General features: G+C 38.4%; 3 protein-coding genes and 1 long non-coding RNA gene across 4 annotated transcripts; 2 read left to right on the top strand and 2 right to left on the bottom strand.

The window, feature by feature from the left end:
* The first annotated feature begins 804 nt into the window (after positions 1–804).
* On the top strand, positions 805–3,829 carry LOC149382464 (uncharacterized). Its single transcript, XM_089630360.1, has 2 exons — positions 805–927; positions 1,566–3,829. The coding sequence occupies exon 2, from the start codon at positions 1,773–1,775 to the stop codon at positions 3,624–3,626; it is 1,854 nt and encodes a 617-aa protein (XP_089486486.1). The 5' UTR covers positions 805–927; positions 1,566–1,772; the 3' UTR covers positions 3,627–3,829.
* Positions 3,830–4,062: 233 nt separating this feature from the next.
* Positions 4,063–6,867, bottom strand: LOC149382465 (Nucleotidylyl transferase superfamily protein). Its single transcript, XM_089630361.1, has 12 exons — positions 6,543–6,867; positions 6,342–6,461; positions 6,058–6,243; positions 5,915–5,966; positions 5,759–5,824; positions 5,379–5,465; positions 5,185–5,277; positions 4,938–5,018; positions 4,744–4,815; positions 4,608–4,676; positions 4,400–4,510; positions 4,063–4,293 (listed from the first exon to the last, which is right to left on the bottom strand). Exons 1-12 carry the CDS (start codon positions 6,770–6,772, stop codon positions 4,243–4,245), a joined length of 1,218 nt encoding a protein of 405 aa, XP_089486487.1. The 5' UTR covers positions 6,773–6,867; the 3' UTR covers positions 4,063–4,242.
* A 7,958-nt stretch (positions 6,868–14,825) lies between these two features.
* Positions 14,826–18,219, top strand: LOC149382466 (subtilisin-like protease SBT3). Its single transcript, XM_089600704.1, has 2 exons — positions 14,826–16,217; positions 17,062–18,219. Exons 1-2 carry the CDS (start codon positions 14,913–14,915, stop codon positions 18,073–18,075), a joined length of 2,319 nt encoding a protein of 772 aa, XP_089456830.1. The 5' UTR covers positions 14,826–14,912; the 3' UTR covers positions 18,076–18,219.
* LOC149382467 (uncharacterized) lies at positions 16,772–18,913 on the bottom strand. Its single transcript, XR_016293779.1, has 2 exons — positions 18,554–18,913; positions 16,772–18,426 (listed from the first exon to the last, which is right to left on the bottom strand). It is a non-coding gene; the product is annotated as an uncharacterized LOC149382467 (long non-coding RNA).
* Between the last annotated feature and the right edge of the window lie 1,879 nt (positions 18,914–20,792).

Genomic DNA, 20,792 nt, shown 5'->3' on the forward strand with positions numbered 1-20,792 from the left:
CTGCTGCAGGTTTTCCGGTCGACGAAGGCATTTTTTTTCTTCGTTTTGTCGTCGTTTTTTGTTTGTCATTTACTATTTTGTTGTTGTATTTTTTTTTTCTGTCGTTTTTTTTTTTGCTAATTCGCTTAATAAAGAAAATTATACCCGACCTCCAGGATTCGAATACGAGACATGCTGCTCCAAATTTGGAGTGGTATCGACTTGATCCACGTTGTGCTTGTGTTACTTTATTTTTTTTTATTATTATTTTTTAATTATATGTATGCTATTTTATTTAGACAAAAGATAAAATGTTGATTTTAAAAATGCATAAAAACAAAAATGATACAATATTATATATACAATATATATATTTACTAGCACATCTATATAATATAATTATATATACAATTTTCTATATAAAAAAAGGTTATATACGCAATGTATTTTCTTTTCAACCATTAAAGAATTCAATATAGAACTCATACTTGTGCGGGAAGCCAATAAAGCTATAAAAACTAAGGTTTTGTCAAAAAATAAAATCAATCTTTTGATATGAAGAAATAGCTGTTATTAAAGGTGTTTAAAATTTGAAAAATAGATGTATGTATTATATACAATGTATATATATTATATCTATATATTTAAAATATATTTTGTCACATTGTTCTTTTTTCTTTTTTTTTTATCGTTTGTCGGTTTTTCATAAAAAATTGTAAATTAATTTTTTTTTTCTCACATTTATTTATATTCCATTAATCAGGAGACTCAAATAAAATGACATTTCAATCCCTGGTCTATATCCACTTAATTAAAGAAAAAAAAATAATTCTTAAATATAAAAACCTAGTAAGTGTAAGTGATACCTGTACGATTAGAAAATCCAATTGCTCGCCATCTCTCCGGCGCTCCCACCGTATCGCACCGTCTCATTGTCACGACCACCAGGTGATTTTCAAACTCTTGATTGTAATATGTATTGCTTGAATTCCTTATTTCATTGCGAAAATATATAATTGATGTGTTTTTTTTTAGTTTATGTAATTTGAAAATATATAGTCAATTAGTATTGCTTGAATTCCCTATTTCATTGCGAAAATATATAATTGATGTGTTTTTAGTTCATGTAATTTGAACTCGTCTAAAATTCAAATTCCGTTTTGGGCAAAGTCCGTTTTTGGCAAAGTCTAATCAAGTACCAGGTACAGCATTCCAGATTTTAGGGCTTAGAAGATGGTTTTTGTTCGTGTATTTGGATTTTGGGGGATTTTGTCCTGGGTTTTGACTTAGATGTTTAGGGTTGCGTTTTTCTTAGTTGAAACTGAATAAAAGTAAATGAAAAAGAAAAGGTCTTTATAACAAGTCCAAATCTGCAAATTGGTGTTCAAGCAAGGTCATTCACGTAAAAAAAAAAATCCCAGCAAGGCGTACGCCTCATTTTCCAGACCTAAAACGTACGTTACTGAGGCGTTTTCCGGGCGTTTTACCGTTTCCACGCCTCAGTAGATTCCTTTTTAACGTTTTTAAAACCTTGGTCTTAATAATCCAACCTTCTGTTTTTGGGTGTCTATTTTTTTGTTGTGCAGATCAACGCGTACCGTTTTAGACAACCAGTTTAGCAGCACGGGATTATAATACATCGCTTGGTATTGCTGTAAAACCCGACCTTTAATTGGCCCGCAGTATTTGAAAAAAGTGTTTTCGTAGTCTTCTCGTGATTTTGATCCGCGTGAACGACGATGAGAATTTCTCAAACCATGTGATTTGGCTGCTGCCAGTTAAGCTGAGAATCCATGGCTGATCATTCTTTAGGCATAGACACCAACGCTTCCCTTTCAATGCTAGAAGTAGAGCACGTCTCTCTTGCGGATGTGGACCACGAGTCTCTCCCTCTGGTAGACCATTCGTTGGCTATCGGGCAAGAATTCCCTGACGTCGAAACTTGCAGGAGAACGATGAAGGACATCGCCATAGCGATGCACTTCGATCTCCGGATAGTGAAATCGGATCGCAGCCGGTTCATAGCCAAGTGCTCGAAAGAAGGCTGTCCGTGGCGCGTCCACGTGGCGAAATGCTCCGGAGTTTCGACGTTCACCGTCAGAACGCTCCACTCGGAACACACTTGCGAGGGGGTTCGGAACCTGCATCACCAACAGGCCTCGGTGGGTTGGGTCGCGAGGTCGGTCGAGGCTCGCGTCAGAGATAATCCGCAGTACAAGCCCAAGGAGATTCTTCAAGATATCAGAGACCAGCACGGCGTGGCTGTGTCTTATATGCAAGCCTGGCGTGGGAAGGAACGAAGCATGGCTGCGCTTCACGGGACCTTCGAGGAAGGGTATCGCCTTCTTCCTGCGTACTGCGACCAAATAAGGAAGACCAACCCGGGAAGCGTGGCTTCGGTTTTCACGACCGGTCAGGACAATTGCTTCCAACGCCTCTTCGTCTCGTTTCGGGCGTCCATTTACGGGTTCATAAACGCTTGTCGGCCTCTTCTGGAGCTCGACAAGGCGAACCTCAAGGGAAAATATCTCGGCACGGTTCTCTGCGCCTCGACCGTCGACGCAGACGATGCCCTGTTTCCGCTGGCGATCGCCATCGTGGACGAAGAGAGCGACGAGAATTGGATGTGGTTCATGTCCGAATTACGGAAGCTTCTCGGAGTGAACACCGAGAGCATGCCGAGACTCACCGTGCTGTCCGAGAGGCAGAGAGGGCTCGTCGAGGCCGTGGAAACCCACTTCCCGAGCGCTTTCCACGGCTTCTGTCTCCGTTACGTCAGCGAAAACTTCCGCGACACTTTCAAGAACACGAAGCTCGTGAACATCTTCTGGAACGCCGTTTACGCTCTCACCGCGGCGGAGTTCGAGAGCAAGGTCTCGGAGATGGTGGAGATCTCGCAGGACGTGATTCCGTGGTACCAGCAATTCCCTCCCCAGCTCTGGGCGGTGGCGTACTTCGAAGGGGTGCGGTACGGTCATTTCACCCTCGGGGTCACGGAGCTTCTGTACAACTGGGCGCTCGAGTGCCACGAACTCCCGGTCGTGCAAATGATGGAACATATTCGCCAACAGTTAGTGTGTTGGTTCGACGAGCGCCGCGATATCGGTATGAGACTTTCGTCGATCCTCGTTCCGTCGGCGGAGAAGAGGATCATGGAGGCGATCTCGGACGCTCAGTGCTACCAGGTTCTGCGGGCGAACGAGGTTGAGTTCGAGATCGTCTCGAGCGAGAGGACGAACATCGTTGACATAAGGACTCGGGTTTGTTCATGTCGGCGGTGGCAGATCTACGGCTTGCCGTGCGCCCACGCCGCCGCGGCGCTCATGTCTTGCGGCCACAGCGTTCAGCTATTCGCCGAGCCTTGTTTCACTGTGGGGAGTTACAGGGAAGCTTATTCGCAGGTGATAAATCGCGTCCCGGATAAGAGTATGTGGGTCCAACAAGGCGAGATGATCGAGGGTGGTGGGACTGTGAGCGGTGTTAAACCGGACACTGCGATACGGCCGCCGAGGACTCGCCGCCCGCCCGGCAGGCCGAAGAAGAAGGTTCTGCGAGTCGAGAATTTCAAGCGGCCGAAGAGGATTGTCCAGTGTGGTCGATGCCATATGTTGGGACATTCCCAGAAGAAATGTACTATGCCCATTTAACATGAGTTGAGCTTTATCGAGGGTTTTTTTTTTTTTTTTTTTTTAGTCGAGTATTTCTGAGATGGATTAGTTGCACTGTTGTAATTGTAATGTTGATGTATTCTAACTGATCAGATGCAAAATCAGGACGTAACCTTTTTGTCATTTCTGCATCTGTTTCTGTATGTGCATAATGTAGTTGTTCTGTTTCATTTAATCGAAAATGTAGTTAAGATTTGAGATGTTTGATTGTTTCCCGTTACGTACTCTTCAATTTCGAATAAATCTTGTGAAAGAACTATTGGCCGCTTGTCGTGGAATATTGTCTTTGGAGGGTCATCGAAATAATAATCTGACGAGAAATTACTAATGTTCATGGCTGGGAAAACATGTGATTCTCTTTTTAATTAATTTATTTAAAGATTAAGAAGAAAGTTTGTGGTATGTACGCGGGGGGAAAAAAAATTGAGGTACGTAAACATGTACTCTTGTCACACATATATTGAATCTGCCAAAATTTTCCAATCCTTTAGAAATCAAAATAAATAAAGCAAGTACTGTTTGCTAATCTCAATTGGATTTGAAATAATTAAATGATATAGCAGCAAGGAAAGCAGGAAATTTTGTATCACAGGCTTCAGTTGAACATATTGGGGAGTGGTCTCACAGCCATGAAAGCGTCAACCATCTGAAACAAGAAAACAAGCGACTCATTATCGATACCAAAAAAAAAAATCTCTCCCCTTTTTGAAGAACATGTGGAATGCTCTGATTATGTTATATATGTTGAATACCTCATCTGTCACGGCAGCTCTAGCTTTGCGATGTCTTTCCACTACCTCAGTTAAGACTTGAACAAGCCTCTGTTTCACTTCACCAGTCAGCATTCGTCCCGCTCCGTACTCCTTTATTTGGTAAAAAAAAAAAAAAAAAAAAGTTGTCAGAGAACAAGAAAGAAGTGTGCGCTGATGAATGAATCGAGCGAACGGATGGTTCTATTACTGTCTTTATGTGTTCGAGTTCTGCGTCATCCTCTAGGAAAAAGCCGAGGTATTTCACTGGTATGTCCACCTGAATATTTGAAAATCATGAGTGTAATTCAAAAGGAAATCTACAGTAATTTTAAGGGTAATAGTACCTCGAGATTTGCCCCGTACTGTCTATGTTTCTCTATTGAATCTTGTCCACCAGAGAATGCGTATCTATTAATCTACATAAATCAGAAGAAAAGAAACATAAACATATAAAAAGGCAACCTAATATAAACGAGGCTTCAATCAAAAGTTATGTGACCCGGCAATGATGCAACCCAAAATAAACGAGGCTTCAAACCTTGTTTTTTATATCTTTAGAAGAGTCGGTCACATATATGGCTGAATTCGGGTCACTAGCAGACATTTTTCCCGTCTCTCCCTGCAAATAATAAGAGAGGAACAAGATAAGAGATCTTGAAAGCACTAAGAAAACCCACTCAGGTTCATGCCGAGCTCCAAATCGTCTCTCAAATATTACTTTCTGCTATCTCGGTACAAAAAGAATTAGAAAATAACTTTGCACTTTGAGCCAAGGCAACATTTACCTGCAGTGCAGGGAAGAAAGACGACTCAATCAGCGCGGGCTTGTTATAGCCTAATCGCGGAGCAACATCCCGTGTCATTCTGAAATAAGGATCCTGAAAAATGAAAGCCAATAGAATAATAATTCAATTTGAGGTACCATTCAAGCATAACAACTCCACAACAAGATAAGAAGATTCAGTTTTGTTTCCAGTACCTGGTCAATTGCACAAGGAATCAAGCAACGGAGTTTTTCTTTACCCGTGAAAAGATGTGGAAACGAACTAGGAAAGGATGGTACTGCCTGTACAAACACGCGTGAAACATATTACATCAAAAGAATATCGAGCAACGTAGCTATGCTAAATACACTTTCATAGGTACTGCTATTAGAATATCTTTCCTTCTTTTTATATGAACTAGTTAGATTAGTTTGTATATAAAGCTTCTTATCACTCTGTAAAACATCTATGATATATTTTCAATTATAATAGCTCAGAGCTGTTCTTCCTCTTGATTGCTTTTCGGTGCCATTATACAAAGGTTCAGAAACTAAAATTGGAAAGGGAAATTTTTTTGAAAATGGTGTTTATATACCTGAACAGGTGGGAAGCTAACTTTCCCAATATGATCTTCCCCGGTGAAACCAAAGATACCCACAACCTACATAATAACCAAAGAACATTTCAAAATGAGCACAGAAATCTCTAAACTTCAAAGACGAGATTCAAGTTTTAAAAAAAAAGATGGTACCTTGTTGTAAGTGACACACTTTGCAACCCTCACCATATTCTTGTAGAACTCGCTGCAACAAAAGAATTACCCAAAATCAAAATCTACATTCATCACACAGAGTATAAAATCATTTTTTTTAGGGAAGAGATTCTGGTACCGACCCGCCGACGTAATCGAAATCGGAGAAGATGAATGTCCTTGTGATGTCGAAGCCACAGGCAATGATGTCCTTGGCGTTCTCGCGAGCGAGTCTCTGGCATTCCTCGACGGAGAGGTTTTTCCACATGCACTTCTCGTCGTCGGTCAACTGAATCACAAGAGGAACCTTGAACGCGTCTTGCAGATACCTAAGGATTTCCCGATCAGATCAAAATCTTTTCTTTTTCGACAAACAGGACACAGCGAGAAAAAAGAGAGAGAGAGAGAGAGAGAGAGAGAGACTGACTTGGTGAACATGAATGGAACGAGATGACCTAAATGCAGAGACTCCGAGGAAGGTCCTCGTCCGGTGTAGAGATAGAACTTCTCTCCCCTCTCGTAGGCGTCGAGAATGTCGTTGAAGTCCCTGCAATTGCGACAGACCAGATTTGACATTGGAACCTAAACGAGCTGAGAGAGATTGAAATGGTTACAGAGAGAGAGAGACCGGTGAGCGAAGAAGACGCCGCGGCGGAGGAAAACGTGGGGAGGGCGAGAAGTGAGGCGGCGAACGCGGTCAATGAGAGAGTCGTCGAGTCTCTGGCAGCCGAATTGGTCGATGAGCTTGTCGTAGTCGATTTTGCCACCCTCTTTTGCAGAGACTTGCCATGGATTCACCACTTGTTGTTCTTCGTCTTCGACTCCTTTCTGTTCAGCCTCTGCCTCTTTCTTCTCCATCTTCACTCCTCTCTCTCTCTCACTCTCGCGTCGCGGCAACGACAAAGATGTGTTTTTGTGTATTCTTCTTTCTTTCCTCTTTCGACGCTGCGTTTTGGCCAATTCACCTTTAGTAGGGACTTTTCCTAAGGGAAACTTGATAAATCAAGATCCTTAAATATACCATTTAAAATTCAAATTTATAAGCTAAAATTGAAAAAATTGCTAAATAATCCATAAATTTTAAGTAAGTAGATTTATTACGTGATTGTTGCATATCTCATGACTTTTCAATTTTTCACTAAGATTTCTTCAATGATCCGTCACTTCATCACTTAATTAATTCTTGTTATGAATATTAAACAATTTACAACAAAATCAGTATATTTTATAAAAATCTTTTGAGTTAATCAACCATCTTCGATTATTCTTTTCTCCAATTGATAATTTCCTAAAATAGTAAAAATATATAAAATGTCTAAAAATTTATAAACAAAAATTAACGAAAATTTATAATCATAAAGAATAAGCACACATATTAACGGTAATTAACGAAAATTTACTAACAATTTACAAGTAAAAAAACCTGAAATCATACAAATCAGCATCTATTAACTATAATGGACGAAAATTTACTAACAATTTATAAATAAATAAATAAAAGTTATCGGAATTAAGCTAATAGTCAGTCAGATTTTATACGAATTGTGTGTGCAGACGAATGGATCGAGCGAACGGATGGTTCTATTACTGTCTTTATGTGTTCAAGTTCTGCATCGTCATCCAGGAAAAAGCCGAGGTATTTCACTGGTATATCCCCTTGAATATTTGAAAATCAGAAGTGTAATCCAAGAGGAAATCTATGCAATAACATCTGACTCGGTGAATATGAATGGAACGAGATGACTGAAATGCAGACTTCGAGGAAGGTCCTCGTCCAGTGTAGAGTAGAAATTCTCTCCTTTTTCGTAGGCGTCGAGAATGTCGTTGAAGTCCCTGCAATTGCGACAAACCGGATTTGACATTGGAACCTAAACGAGCTGAGAGAGATTAAAATGGTTACAAAGAGAGAGAGAGAGAGAGAGAGAGAGAGAGAGAGAGAGAGAGAGAGAGAGAGAGACCGGTGAGCGAAGAAGGCGACGCGGCGGAGGAAAACGTGGGGAGGGCGAGAAGTGAGGCGGCGAACGCGGTTGATGAGATAGTCGCCGAGTCTCTGGCAGCCGAATTGGTCGATGAGCTTGTCGTAGTCGATTTTGCCACCGTCTTTTGCAGAGACTTGCCATGGAGTCACCACTTGTAGTTCTTTGTCTTCGACCCTTTTCTGATCTGCCTCTTAAAGGGAAAAACGACATAGCCGAGAAAACGACAAAATTAGTAAAGAACGACATGACAGCGAAAACGACGAAATTTGTAAAAAAAAAATTGACAAGACAGAGAAAACGACAACATTTGTCAAAAAAAAAGAAAAAAACGACATAGCAGCTGAAACCACGAAATTCTGAGGTAAAAAAAACGACGAAAAAAAGTGCTTTGAATTTAAGGGGAAAACGACAAAATTAGTAAAAAACGACATAGCAGCAAAAACCATGAAATTTGTATTAAAAAAACGACATAACAAAGAAAACGACGGAACGACATAGCAGCGAAAACGAAGAAATTTGTCAAAAAACGACATAGCAGAGTAAACGACGAAAGGCATCAGAGAACGACAATTTTCTTTGAAACTGCAGACAATTATTCTTTAATGCTTACAATTTTTGTAACTATTTATGCCTTATGTTTATCAAATGGCAGAGAAGTAACTAACGGCTATTTGCATTTTAGAGCCGTCAAATTCCCAATTAAGTTTAAGGAACAATTATTTTGTAAATGTTTGTTTATTTTGATTTTGATTTTGATGGGTGTAGTGTGGTAGCTGCGGAGGATCAATGAAAGGGATAGAAATTTGCATGGATAGAAATTGTGAAATTTGAAAGGCCTAAAATCCCCAATTCAGTGTCGTGTAAGTTTGCATGACGAAATTTTTTCTTCTAATATTGGAGTCTCCCAGGAAAATCCAATTTTTTTCCTACAACGTCATTACCGTCCCAGACTCGCATCGTCTCACAAGAAGAAGACATAGAATAAAAAAAATAGGACGATAGGAAAGAAGAAGAAGAAAAAAGAATCCAAATAATATAGGATTACAAATAGTTTTACACTAAACTTTTTAAAGATGTCGTGCAAATTGTGTATTTTCTTTGGATTTTTCCAAGGCGAAATCCTTCGGTATAATTTTGTTTTTCCTTCTTTCTTTGACATTGCACCGGAGAACTACACGGACTCTATTTTTTGGTTGTGTTTAATTTTCACAGTTGTTTCGAAAACTGCCGTGGAAACTCTTAACACATGGGAGTTGCACAGTGATTTTTCAAAACCTTCTTGCAATAAAACACATTTTAGGACTAACACATTTATTATAGTTATTTGCACGATGGGTTTTGAGGAACCATTGTGCTAGTGCATTGTATAATAAACTATTTGTGATAGAAGACTCGAGTTCTCTAAAAGAGTATTTAAATGAAGCACAAGATGCCATTTATTACATTAAAAATAGTTAAGAAAATTAATTATAACATTTCTATGATTGACATGTCTCTGGTGTAAGAATGAAAATCTTGTGTGATCTCTCCATAGTGAAGATATTGCTTGATTTGTCATATGTCTTGATATATATCATAGTCTAGATCACTGAAAGTACCTAATCAAGAGCCAATTACTAAATAAATGAATATCCTAAATATTTATATTACATCATTCTCGAACGAAAAATGAAAAACACTAGGAAATACTATCTTCGATTAACACATTTATGAAATAAATAAAATCTAATCCGATACGCTTGATAATACTTCATTTTGCATCTTGCTGACGAAGAGATAAACGTTATCTTAATTCGTGCACTTATAAAAAGAGAGTGTTAAGATACATAACAAAAACCCTATCGCTTATAAAATGCCAATGCGCCGATTTGTATTTTAAAGAGAAATTTAAGTTCTTCCGATCAAATATTGTCTTTTGCAGTCGATGACGGTAAAATATGTTCAATCAAGCTTACATGCCATTTCTTTTTCCCAAACTATATATTCTTCCGATACAGATTTATGCTATAGATATTGAATTTTTGTAAATATATATATATATATATATATATATATATTTTTTTTTTTACATAGCAAGTCTATTAGTCAAAGTTTGCGCATTTTGAATGAGATTAAATTTGTAGAGATGTATAAGATGTTTCAATTTTTTTTTTCATGCTTTGCTTATCGAATTTCAATTTTAATATGTATTTAAATTGATGTATAATATAGGCTGAATCTCATATATATATATATATATATATATATATATATATATTGTAATTAGATTGCGCTATATATTTATGTTCGTCAATATATGTTTTTTGAAATAACGTTGTTAAACTTGTAAATTGATTATATATATAATGATTGGGTTACTACAATATTTTATTACAACATCTCTTTGTTATCTTTCATCATGCAGGAATTTACACTGTTCACCCTTGATGACACATCCCAACATGTCATTGAGACGCAAAAAAATTAGGCCACACAGGCAAATATTTGTGTTCGGGAAAAATCAGGAAATATTTCGGGAGATCAGATCAAAACAAAAGACATTTTTGTGTGAGATCTTATATATATTGGTAAGCATATTATTGGCAACTTATGTTATAATATAAAAATGCATCTTTATAATTTTAATATTTTTTTTTATGAGCAGGAACGGAAACAAATTCAACCAGAATACATGTCTCTCGTAGAGACCAGCTCGGGGTACGCTTAGAACAATCACGTATTAATTAAAATACTATAGAGATATGTATTATGCTTAATTAGACTCATTTCTTGATATCCAAAACTACCCGTTTAAGAATCTCTAATTTTGGTATCCATTTGTGAGAGATTGATAGTAGTAAAATTCAAAACACTGGATTCTCTATTGATAACATACTTTAATTAAGAGTTTTAGATTTTATCTTGATAACTTTTATAATTACAGAATCCGGTTTTAGATTTTTCTATATCCATACATATATTAATTCGCATGCCTTTTCTAGAGATTTCAGTCTTCAATCATGCTCTTATAAATAGATGGGATTTACTTCGTTTATTACACGCAAGATTAAAAGCCAGTTGTTTAAGAATAAGCTCGTTTTCAATCAGTATTTCGTCTATCCTTGAGATTTTTGTTTAACATATTCGGTAGTTCAGGTATGATAACTTTTATGTCTCTTTTTATTCTGTATAATTAGACAATGTGGATAACTTTTTTTTATTTTTTATTTTTTTTGTAATTAGGAATTTTCAGTCATGCCGAAGATGCCTAGAGAAGCCTATGACCTGCTGAAGCTGATGGAGGTTGAGGTATGCATCTATTGAGGCAAAATCATATTTGAAGCTAAATATTACAAGAAAACTTGTATTTTTGCTCATTAAATAAATTATGGTATGTTTATTTCATAGGTAAACAAAAGGCTCAGAGAGCAAGCCGATTTACCCGGTTCCTCGTCGAATGGGACGAGTCGGCCCAATGACTCTGAGGCAGGCTCGTCTTCACCTCAAAGGTATATAAAACTGTTTCAATTCTTCGCAATTAGATTAACAAGATTTTTTTTTTTTTTTTCCGAAAATAGATCAATATGAAAGAAAATGGTTGTGCATATATTAGCTGTTAGAGCACATTAATCGTACTGGAATTGTTTTACACACAAAAATTCAATGAAAAAACTTCCGGGCAAAAAAAAAAATTACTAATCAATGTCTGTGTGTCACCATAGACAGGGCCAAATGCCGAATAATCTAATCAACATATGTTCACAGACATACAATATTTTTTTTTTCATTTTATTAAATTAAAAGCCGAATTATGAAGACTACTCAATTAAATAGTTTTATTTCGTGTTTTACTCAGACGACCATCGATATTCAGAATTGGCTCAGCCAGCCCGCCACCGGCTGATACTAGAAGATTCTTTCGTCCAGCCTCCGTATTAATTTCTTTTCATTTTTTTTTTTTCTCAATTTCGCGTCATATTATATATAAACAAAAAAGTAACACAAATTTAAACATTACCTATCAGGAGACATTTACGTTCGGTCATTTTCCGAATGCGAATCTTACGGGGCATAACTTGAGTTTGCCCGCGCGAAATCAGGACGCCGAGCCTCATATGACACAGTATGATACCAAAATAATTACGTTTTTTTATATCCTAAATGAATATTAGTATGTCAGGCTGATATACAATTTGTGTGGTAATTAAAAACAGGTCTCATTCTATGGGTTCTGTAGATTGTGGCTTCCCAGGCCTATTTCATCCTTCAATACAAATGCCTCCACAGGTATAATTTTAGTATTAATTATGTTTTATATTTTTGTAAGTTGAGATCACTCGGAATTTTTTTTTTTTTTTTTTTTAATAATTGCACATCTCATCTCAATACATATATTGATTTTGACCAAATTAATTGTTCACGTTTTTCAGCGGCACATAAATGAGAGCTTAATGAACTCTGGCGGATTTGAAGCTGGAAGTTCATCATCAACAAGGCCTTTCATGGTATAGATTTTTGTCACTTTTATTTATTTATTTATTAAATTTCTGGAATTATTTGTCATTAATTTTTTTTAACAATATTTGTCTGGCCACACAACTAACACACAAATTGGGTTGAACATGTGATTGACGTCGTGGCAGGACCAAAATGATAATAGCTCTCAATCTGCCAATCTTCAGCAGAGAACTAATACTTTATTTTCTCAAAGCCAGAGCTCTCCTGGCCAGAGTAGCTTAGCTGATCAAAATCCAAGGTAAACTTTGTTAAATTATCCCTGAAATGTTTGATTAATTTTTAAAATTAAGAATATTTCTCTTATTGTTTATTTTTTTTCATTTAATTAATAACAAGATTCAATATTCTTATAAGCAGACCAACAGCGATTAGGAACTCGTTGTATGACCCATTGTATGAACAAATGGGTCTGCCCGTTGATCCACAATTGCGTATGTTTTTGGCTAGGCGAAACTCTGGTAACTATCATAACTATTCTTGTGTATTTTTTTGCCACCTTTAAGATCAATTTCACATATTAATGTACGTAATTTTTTTTTCCAGGCTCCCGAAAATAGGATGCTCAAAGGAGTTTCAGTTACTATGATGCAGCTTTTCTTCAATTTTTTTTTTTTTTTTTTTTTTTTTAGCGCTTAGGAAACACAATGTATATGTACCATTATTCATTTTATAAAATTAATTATATTCCTTTAAAAGAGCGAATACTTATTAATATATTTTTATTTAAAAGAGCAATAGCTAGCGACTTCAAAATGAGTTATTGCTGTCTAGATGAATCATATGTACTAGTCATTAGAAGTAGACTGTTTGGACTATGGTTGCTTCTAAATGGAGTTTTAGAAGCGGATTTTGGCCGTTAAAAGCGATTTTTGTCTCTTAAAGGCTCATTTTCTCCTACTATTTACTACGACCGTGTTGTAAGTCCTCAGCCCTAGTCACCTATGACGAGAGCACGATAGCTTGAGCTAACACCGAGAAGAACTCTCTCGAAAAGCTCGTCCATATTACAATGACTGAACACTGTCCTTGGCATACCCGTGAAACCTACTGAACGATTCATAAGAAGCCACAAAACTGGAAATTAGCTCACAAAACAAAGGACTCAATCTCAAACGGGCGCTCAGCCACGACCTCAAAATCCAACTCGTTGAGCTCAAAACTCAACGACCAGCTCACACTCTTTATGAAGCTAAAATAACAAGCTCAGATTGGTGAAGAAATTCAATAAATCTAGCACAATGACGTAATATATCACGAGCTCTACATGATTCCTCTGAAAGTGCATCAACCTGGATTGTTGACTCTAGAGCTTATGACCACATGGATGAAAATCAAAATCTCTTTTCCACATACCAACCGTGTGACAAAGATATATCGGTAACCATAGCAGATGGATCTCAATTGAAAGTCATTGGCATGAGAACAATATTTGTTATGAAGAGATTAAAGCTAGAATTTGTGTTCTTCATCCTCTAATTTCATTGTAATCTACTCTCCGTACACAAGCTCAATAAAGATTCTCATTGACTAACCATATTCGATAAATATCCATGTGTATTTCAGGACCCGATCGAATTCAAGGAAAGCGGTTTATAATGTCGAGTTCTGTGCTGGACTCTACAACCTCAAGACCTTGTCCCCGCATCAACGCAAAGTTTCCCTCTCTCTAGCCTTTTCAAGTCATCACTACCCATAGAGACATATGAATCATCTTCGTTTAGGACACCTAAATTTTGTATGTCTCAAACGCTTGTGTCTATCCCTTTTCGTGAATGAAGATGTCACAGCTCTCTAAACATACTCATAATTTGTTCAAAGACCTAACTATATAATCCATGTCAACCATTTTCCATGATCATAGTGACATTTGGGGGCTGTCAAAGACAACAAACATAGCATGAGCTCGGCTAGTGTTATAAACCAAGCTAAATAAATTCCTTTAAGCATAGCTGCAGTAACTTCTGTATATTTTATGATAATATCCGAATATATTTTTTAAGCATACCTTTCCTGATATTCATGACCCGTAGCGACCAAAGGCTATAGCAGACTGATAGACTGATTAGATTTTAGCATCTTATGCCTGTAAGAGATTTAGTACAGATCTTATAATAATTATTATAACGTAGCCACCAGACACCTTTAAGAAAAGGTACGAAGCCGATACCCACACAAAAGAATAGAGTGAAACTTGACTTACTAGCACATAATTTCATTTTAAATTCAACAGAGGGAACGTCTTTTTTGTTTTCTTCTTCTTTGAATGAGAAGCGGCAATGCATGATAATATCCGACCCCGGCGGTCCCACCTTATCTCGTGCATTTAATTGACCCACAAAAAATGAATCTAGTGTCCCCGGCGGCTAGCGTCGAATGCTTTTTTCTGTTTCTTTTTCTTAAAAAAAACAAAATTTCTGAACATATTTGCAATTATATAGATATGCCTCGTGTTACGCATATAATCAGACTTCTTCATGCACAGCCAGATTTGAGATTCACTCCCAAAAAAAGAAACAAAGAAAATGAAAACAGTCTCCCATGTTCTCAGTACATTGCTATGCCTTTTCTTGGCCATTCAGGTACAAACTACAGTATGTACGGAAACGAGATCAACTTACATAATCCACACCGACAAGTCTGAAATGCCCGAGCCTTTCACCAGCCACCACCACTGGCACACTTCCATTCTCGGCTCGACGAACGATCAATCTCGAGCCTCACCGCCTTCCATTCTCTACTCGTACGGCACCGTTTTCCACGGCTTCAGCGCGAGCCTGACCGAGGCCGAGCTACAGAGCATCAAGAAATCCCGAGGCGTCCTCTCGGCTTCCCGGGACAAGACCGGGCAGCTCGAGACGACCCGGACCCCGGAGTTCCTCGGCCTCAGCCCCACCGCCGGGATCTGGAACGCCACGAACTCCGGCGAAGACGCCATCATCGGCGTCGTCGACACCGGAGTGTGGCCGGAGCACGAGAGCTTCAGCGACCGCGAGATGCCGCCGAACATCCCGGCGAGGTGGAAGGGAATATGCCAGCCGGGACAGGACTTCAACGCCTCGATGTGCAACCGCAAGCTCATCGGAGCGCAGTACTTCAACAAAGGCATGATCGCCGACCGCGGGCCCGACCTCGTGATCGACATGAACTCCGCGAGGGACACCGACGGCCACGGGACCCACACGGCGGCGACCGCGGCCGGGTCTCCGGCCGCCGGCGCGTCGTACTTCGGGTACGCGGAGGGGACGGCGCGTGGGATCGCGCCGCGGGCCCGGCTGGCGGTGTACAAGGTGTCGTGGACGGGGAACGGGATGTTCGCGTCGGACGTGATAGCGGCGATGGACAAGGCGGTGGAGGACGGCGTTGACGTGCTGTCGGTGTCCCTCAGCTTCCGCCAGGTGTCGCTGCACGAGGACCCGCTGGCGATAGCGGCGTTCGGGGCGGCGGAGAGAGGGGTGGTGGTGTCGCTGGCGGCGGGGAACGGGGATCGGGACTTGAGGTGGCTGAGGAACGGGGCTCCGTGGGCGGTGACGGTGGCGGCGGGGTCGGTGGACCGGACATTGGGAGGGACGGTGAGGCTGGGGAACGGGGAGAGCGTCAGAGGCTGGAGCTTGTTCCCGGCGGGGGTGATTGTGGAGAATGATAGATTGGTGTACAATAGAACGGCGTCGGCGTGCACTTCGTCGGAGCTGATATCGGACGCGGGGGATAATAACGGTGAAGGTACTCGTCAACGTTTCATAATCATCTGTGATGCCACTCTGCCTGAGCTCAGAGAACACTCTACCACGGTTCTTGACTCTCAAATGAATAGCTTCTTGGATGCACTGGTTTGTTTGTTTCTCTCCGAATCTGATACCTCTCTCTCTCTTTTTTTTTTTTTTTTGCTATATTAAAGTTAGGCAAATTAAAATCATTGAAAAATAAAATATGACGTGTTTCTATCTACTGTGCTCATTTTTTTTTTGGCAAACTGGCAACTTAATCTTTTTGAAACGTGATATTTAAAATTTAGCTCACATTTAATAAATTTTGTAATCTAATCATTTACTGAAATTTACGACTATGAAATATCGAATATACCATTGTGTGATTTAAATGAGTGAAAATAAAACAGTAGTCAATGTTTGAGTCCCACTAATAAAAAAGTCAACAACATCATCAGGCTTAGTACACGCTTGGATTCAAATTTGAATATTTAAAAGGAAAATCATTCATGAATATAATATAAGAAACAAATTAAATATTGATTAAAATAAGTAATTTGTGAATCGTCAATAAATTTTTGTTAATTTTTATTTATGCATGTAATAAATAATTGAAAATAAATAGACGAGATATTCAGCCGACTTTTAAATAAAAGATAAATATGTAAATTATTAAATGACTAATAAAAACCACATCATCAATTGTGACTATATTTGAAACTTAGCTGAAACGTTGGCTAGATTACAATCTTCACATTATTTAAAGTAACTTAGTCTATATAATTTTTTTTTTTTATAGTATTTCAGTAATACCAGAAATAAATGCGCGACTAAAGGACGATAACGCAAGTACGCTTGCGTTACGTCCATGCCAAACAACAATATATTAGAAAAAGAGATGTCCAATGATTACAGTCTTTGTTGCTATTCACTGCCTGAAGTACTAACATTCACAAAATGATTACAGCCACATGTGGTCGGAGCAATATTTATTTCAGACGAAGCGCTGATACTTGAATCAGAAAAATTCCGGTCCATCGGTTTGGTGATCAGCCCGAAAGACGGAAAGGCTGTTATAAAGTACGCACAGAGCACCAAAAACCCCGTCGCGTCACTGAAATTCCAACAGACTTTCTTGGGGACGAAGCCAGCCCCGGGAGTGGCTACGTACAGCTTAGGAGGCTTCGCGCGGGACAACCCTTACCTCATCAAGCCCGACATCATGGCTCCGGGCACGTGGATTCTCGCGGCCGCTGTCCCCGGCATTAAAACTGGCATGATCGGAAACGTCGCTGTCTTCAGCGACTACAATCTCCTCCACGGAACCTCCATGGCCACGCCTCACATCGCCGGAGTCGCGGCGATGCTGAAATCGGCTCACCCTGATTGGAGCCCCGCGGCGGTGAAGTCCGCCATTATGACCACCGCGAACCCGCTCGACAACACAGGGAAGCCCATCAACGACAACTTTCTCGACATCCCAGCTTCGCCTCTGGCAATGGGGTCCGGCCACGTGGACCCCAACAGGGCCGTCGATCCCGGCTTGGTCTACGACGCGGCCCCGCAGGACTTCGTGGACTTCATGTGCGCTCTCAACTTCACCGCCGACCAAATCGCGGCCGTCACGAGGTCGAAAGCCAATAATTGTTCGAGGGCTTCTCTGGATCTGAACTACCCGTCTTTCGTGGCGGCCTGCGAGACCGCGGACAAGTCTGGGGTCGTGAAGTTCAAGAGGGTCGTGACCAACGTTGGGGACGGTCCCGCCACGTACGGTGTCAGGGTGAAAACTCCGGTGAGTTCCACGGTGAGGGTTTCGCCGCAGAGACTGGTGTTTAAGAAGAAGAATGAGAAGCTGAGTTATAGCGTGGGAATTAGATGTACTCCGAATGGAAACAGCACGTTTACATTTGGCGAGCTTGTGTGGGTAGAGGCGAAAGGAAAGCGCAGAGTGAGAAGTCCAATTATTGTGACACCCGAGTAGTGTACGCTTTGACTCTGTACTAGTTTGTCAGCACACACCTTTGAGTGTTCATGTGCGTCATTTGAATGTCTACTCTTTGTATCTTTTTTCTTTTTTTTTTCGGATTGCAAATAATCTGATGCACGTTATATGTTTCTGCTTTAAGCATTTAAATCCCTGCACCTACGTCTAGATAAGAAAACACCAACAGAACCCTTAATTTAAACAGGATTTTATACTGATCAGCTCGTATAGACTACAGCTGAAGATTGTAAGAAAGCAGAGTGGTATAAAAGAAACAATATGAGTTGCAGGATATTGTACCAGCCAAGGTATAAAGAGATTTTTTAGCAGGTTGCTATTTGTCAAGGTCTGCAATCACAAAAAAAGTTCAAGAAAACAAATAAATAGAAGCAAAAATACAAATTATTAGGGACACAATCAAGGCTGTGTTCTTTGAGCAAGCAAACATTAAGCTAAATAAAATTGCAAATCTGACCTCTGTGTTTCCCCTGCTTTTTTCTTGGCTCTCTCTATGAATGAATTGATCACAAGCTCCATGGTTTGATCTTTAGGGTAGTGGTTTTCTGTCAATTTCTGTTTTCTTTTTCTAGGGTTCAGGTTACTTTGTATGCGAAACGGAGGAACGAGAGCGAATGAAAGAGAAATTGAGATCCAATTCATAAACTTTGGGCTGTTAAGTATTTTAATTGAGAAATTTCGCAAAATAATGAGAATGAAAGTTTTGTTTTCGTCAATGGAGTCTCACCGCAATAAAATCATTTTACCGAGAGTGACTTCGACGCCAGCGACAATTCGAGTACCAAATCGTTCGAGAGAGAGAGAGAGAGAGGAGAAAAAGGCCTTGTTGTTTTGTTTGGTAGGAAAGATTAAAAGGGGAGAACTGATGGTTTCTTTTACAAGGGGAAAAAATAATGGAAAGGAAAGAAAAATATAATTTTAAAAATGGGAAGGAAGAAAAAGATAATTTTTTAGATATATTCGGTAGAAAGTAAAGAATAATAGATAAATGAATTGTTTAAAGAATATATAGTCGTATTCACAGTTTCACATCGTTATATGATTAACGTTTCATAAATCTTGAGTAAATAGTCACGTCCATGTATTTATATGCGTAAATTAACGATAAATATTTCACCTTTTTATTTTAATGAAATGACAAATCAAGAATGACACATCATCTTTATGGCTATCTAGTTAAGATTTACGAAACATTGGCTATATAAAAATCTCAAACGTTTTAGTTTGCTAGTTACCTAATTATTAGGTAAATAGTCATATTTATAAGAAAAATTAGTCGAACTAAGCCTCCTGAAACGTTGAAATTGTAATCTAGTCAACGTTTCGTCCAAATTTTCATTATAGCAAAAAATGATGACGTGTCTTAATTATGTAAAATGTTAATTACTATAATATACTCTACTAGAATTTGCTTACAAAACTTGTAGCCCACATTTGATCAATCAAAATTTTCGAAGTTAATACACGTGTATATATTTAGAATTTTAAAAAAAATTCTATATTTGGCAAAGTTTGTTATTGAGCATTTTCTTATTTCTTTCTAATTCTTTGTTAATCTCCGCTGCTTTGTTAATTTCCGTTTATTTTACGCACGATAAATTTCGGCTGGCTGAAACGTTGGCTAGTATTTGATTTCTATGATTTATGTTACATAAGGGTATTTTCGATATTTTCTAACCGTTTATTTCTGTAAATGGCTAGATTACAAAATTTACCAAACGTTGGCTACATCCTTAAAATCATGTTTGAAATTGGCTACGTTGCTAGATTACCCTATCTATAATTTGACATTGTTAAATAATCAACGTTTCGTAAATCTTAGGCAAATAGTCACTTTCATATATTTACAGACGTAAATTTTAAGTAAATAATCACTTCCATTTATTAGGCAACATCATTTATATGATTATTTATCTAAGATTTACGAAGTGTGTACTATATAGCAATTTCAAACGTTATAATTGGCTATTCACTTATTTTATATTCTAATACTTTAAACTTTAAAGTTACTTTTCATTTCTCAATAGTTTTCATAAGTAAATTAAATTGATGCTTATAGTAAATTAAACTTACAAAATTTCATCAAAACATCGGTCTCAGCCTATCTTCTTTTTTCCGAGTTCCATCTTTGCAATTGATATTAAATTAAATTAATAATCATAATAAATTACATTAACTTGATTTAATCAATAATCAAATACAAAAAAAAATCAATATAGTACGTGCATAACTTCGTTGGAGATGTATTTTTATTAACCTTAGCTATGATAGTCAATTGGATTTGGTTAAGGTTATAATTTTTATTTATTTATTTATGTGCAGGATGAATCTTGACGCGCTTGTGTGTATATTTTAGTTTCGCTATTGTGTATATTTTAGTTTGACTATTTTTCGAACTATTTTCTTTGTTATTTAATAAAATGAATTAACTTCCACACACACAGGGCATATCCGCATATATTCTTTCGCAGCGAAAGGCGATCACTCCTTTCTTTTTCATTCATATTCATGAAGCTTTATGACCAAAAGCTACCACACTAGATTTATTGGCTGTCAAATACAATGATTTAGTATAAAGCATTGAATTAGTTACCCCACACATTAAATAATTTACGAATACTCACCGACAAAACCAATCCAGTGTCCCTAACATTTAGGCCATAATTTACTTAAAATTTGTGTATTATATTTAGGTC

This window comes from Urtica dioica, chromosome 11 (assembly GCF_054948205.1).
Source record: "Urtica dioica subsp. dioica isolate 48M chromosome 11, U.dioica_male_clone48M_v1_H2, whole genome shotgun sequence".
Taxonomy (NCBI): Eukaryota; Viridiplantae; Streptophyta; class Magnoliopsida; order Rosales; family Urticaceae; genus Urtica; species Urtica dioica.

Coding starts and splice junctions, on each gene's coding strand:
- LOC149382464 (XM_089630360.1), top strand. CDS start 1,773: ATGGCTGATCATTCTTTAGGCATAGACACCAACGCTTCCCTTTCAATG.
- LOC149382465 (XM_089630361.1), bottom strand. CDS start 6,772: ATGGAGAAGAAAGAGGCAGAGGCTGAACAGAAAGGAGTCGAAGACGAA. Junction 4,816..4,937: donor CTAAAGATATAAAAAACAAG/GTTTGAAGCCTC, acceptor TGATTTATGTAG/ATTAATAGATACGCATTCTC. Junction 4,677..4,743: donor AGTACGGGGCAAATCTCGAG/GTACTATTACCC, acceptor TCAAATATTCAG/GTGGACATACCAGTGAAATA.
- LOC149382466 (XM_089600704.1), top strand. CDS start 14,913: ATGAAAACAGTCTCCCATGTTCTCAGTACATTGCTATGCCTTTTCTTG. Junction 16,218..17,061: donor ATAGCTTCTTGGATGCACTG/GTTTGTTTGTTT, acceptor AAATGATTACAG/CCACATGTGGTCGGAGCAAT.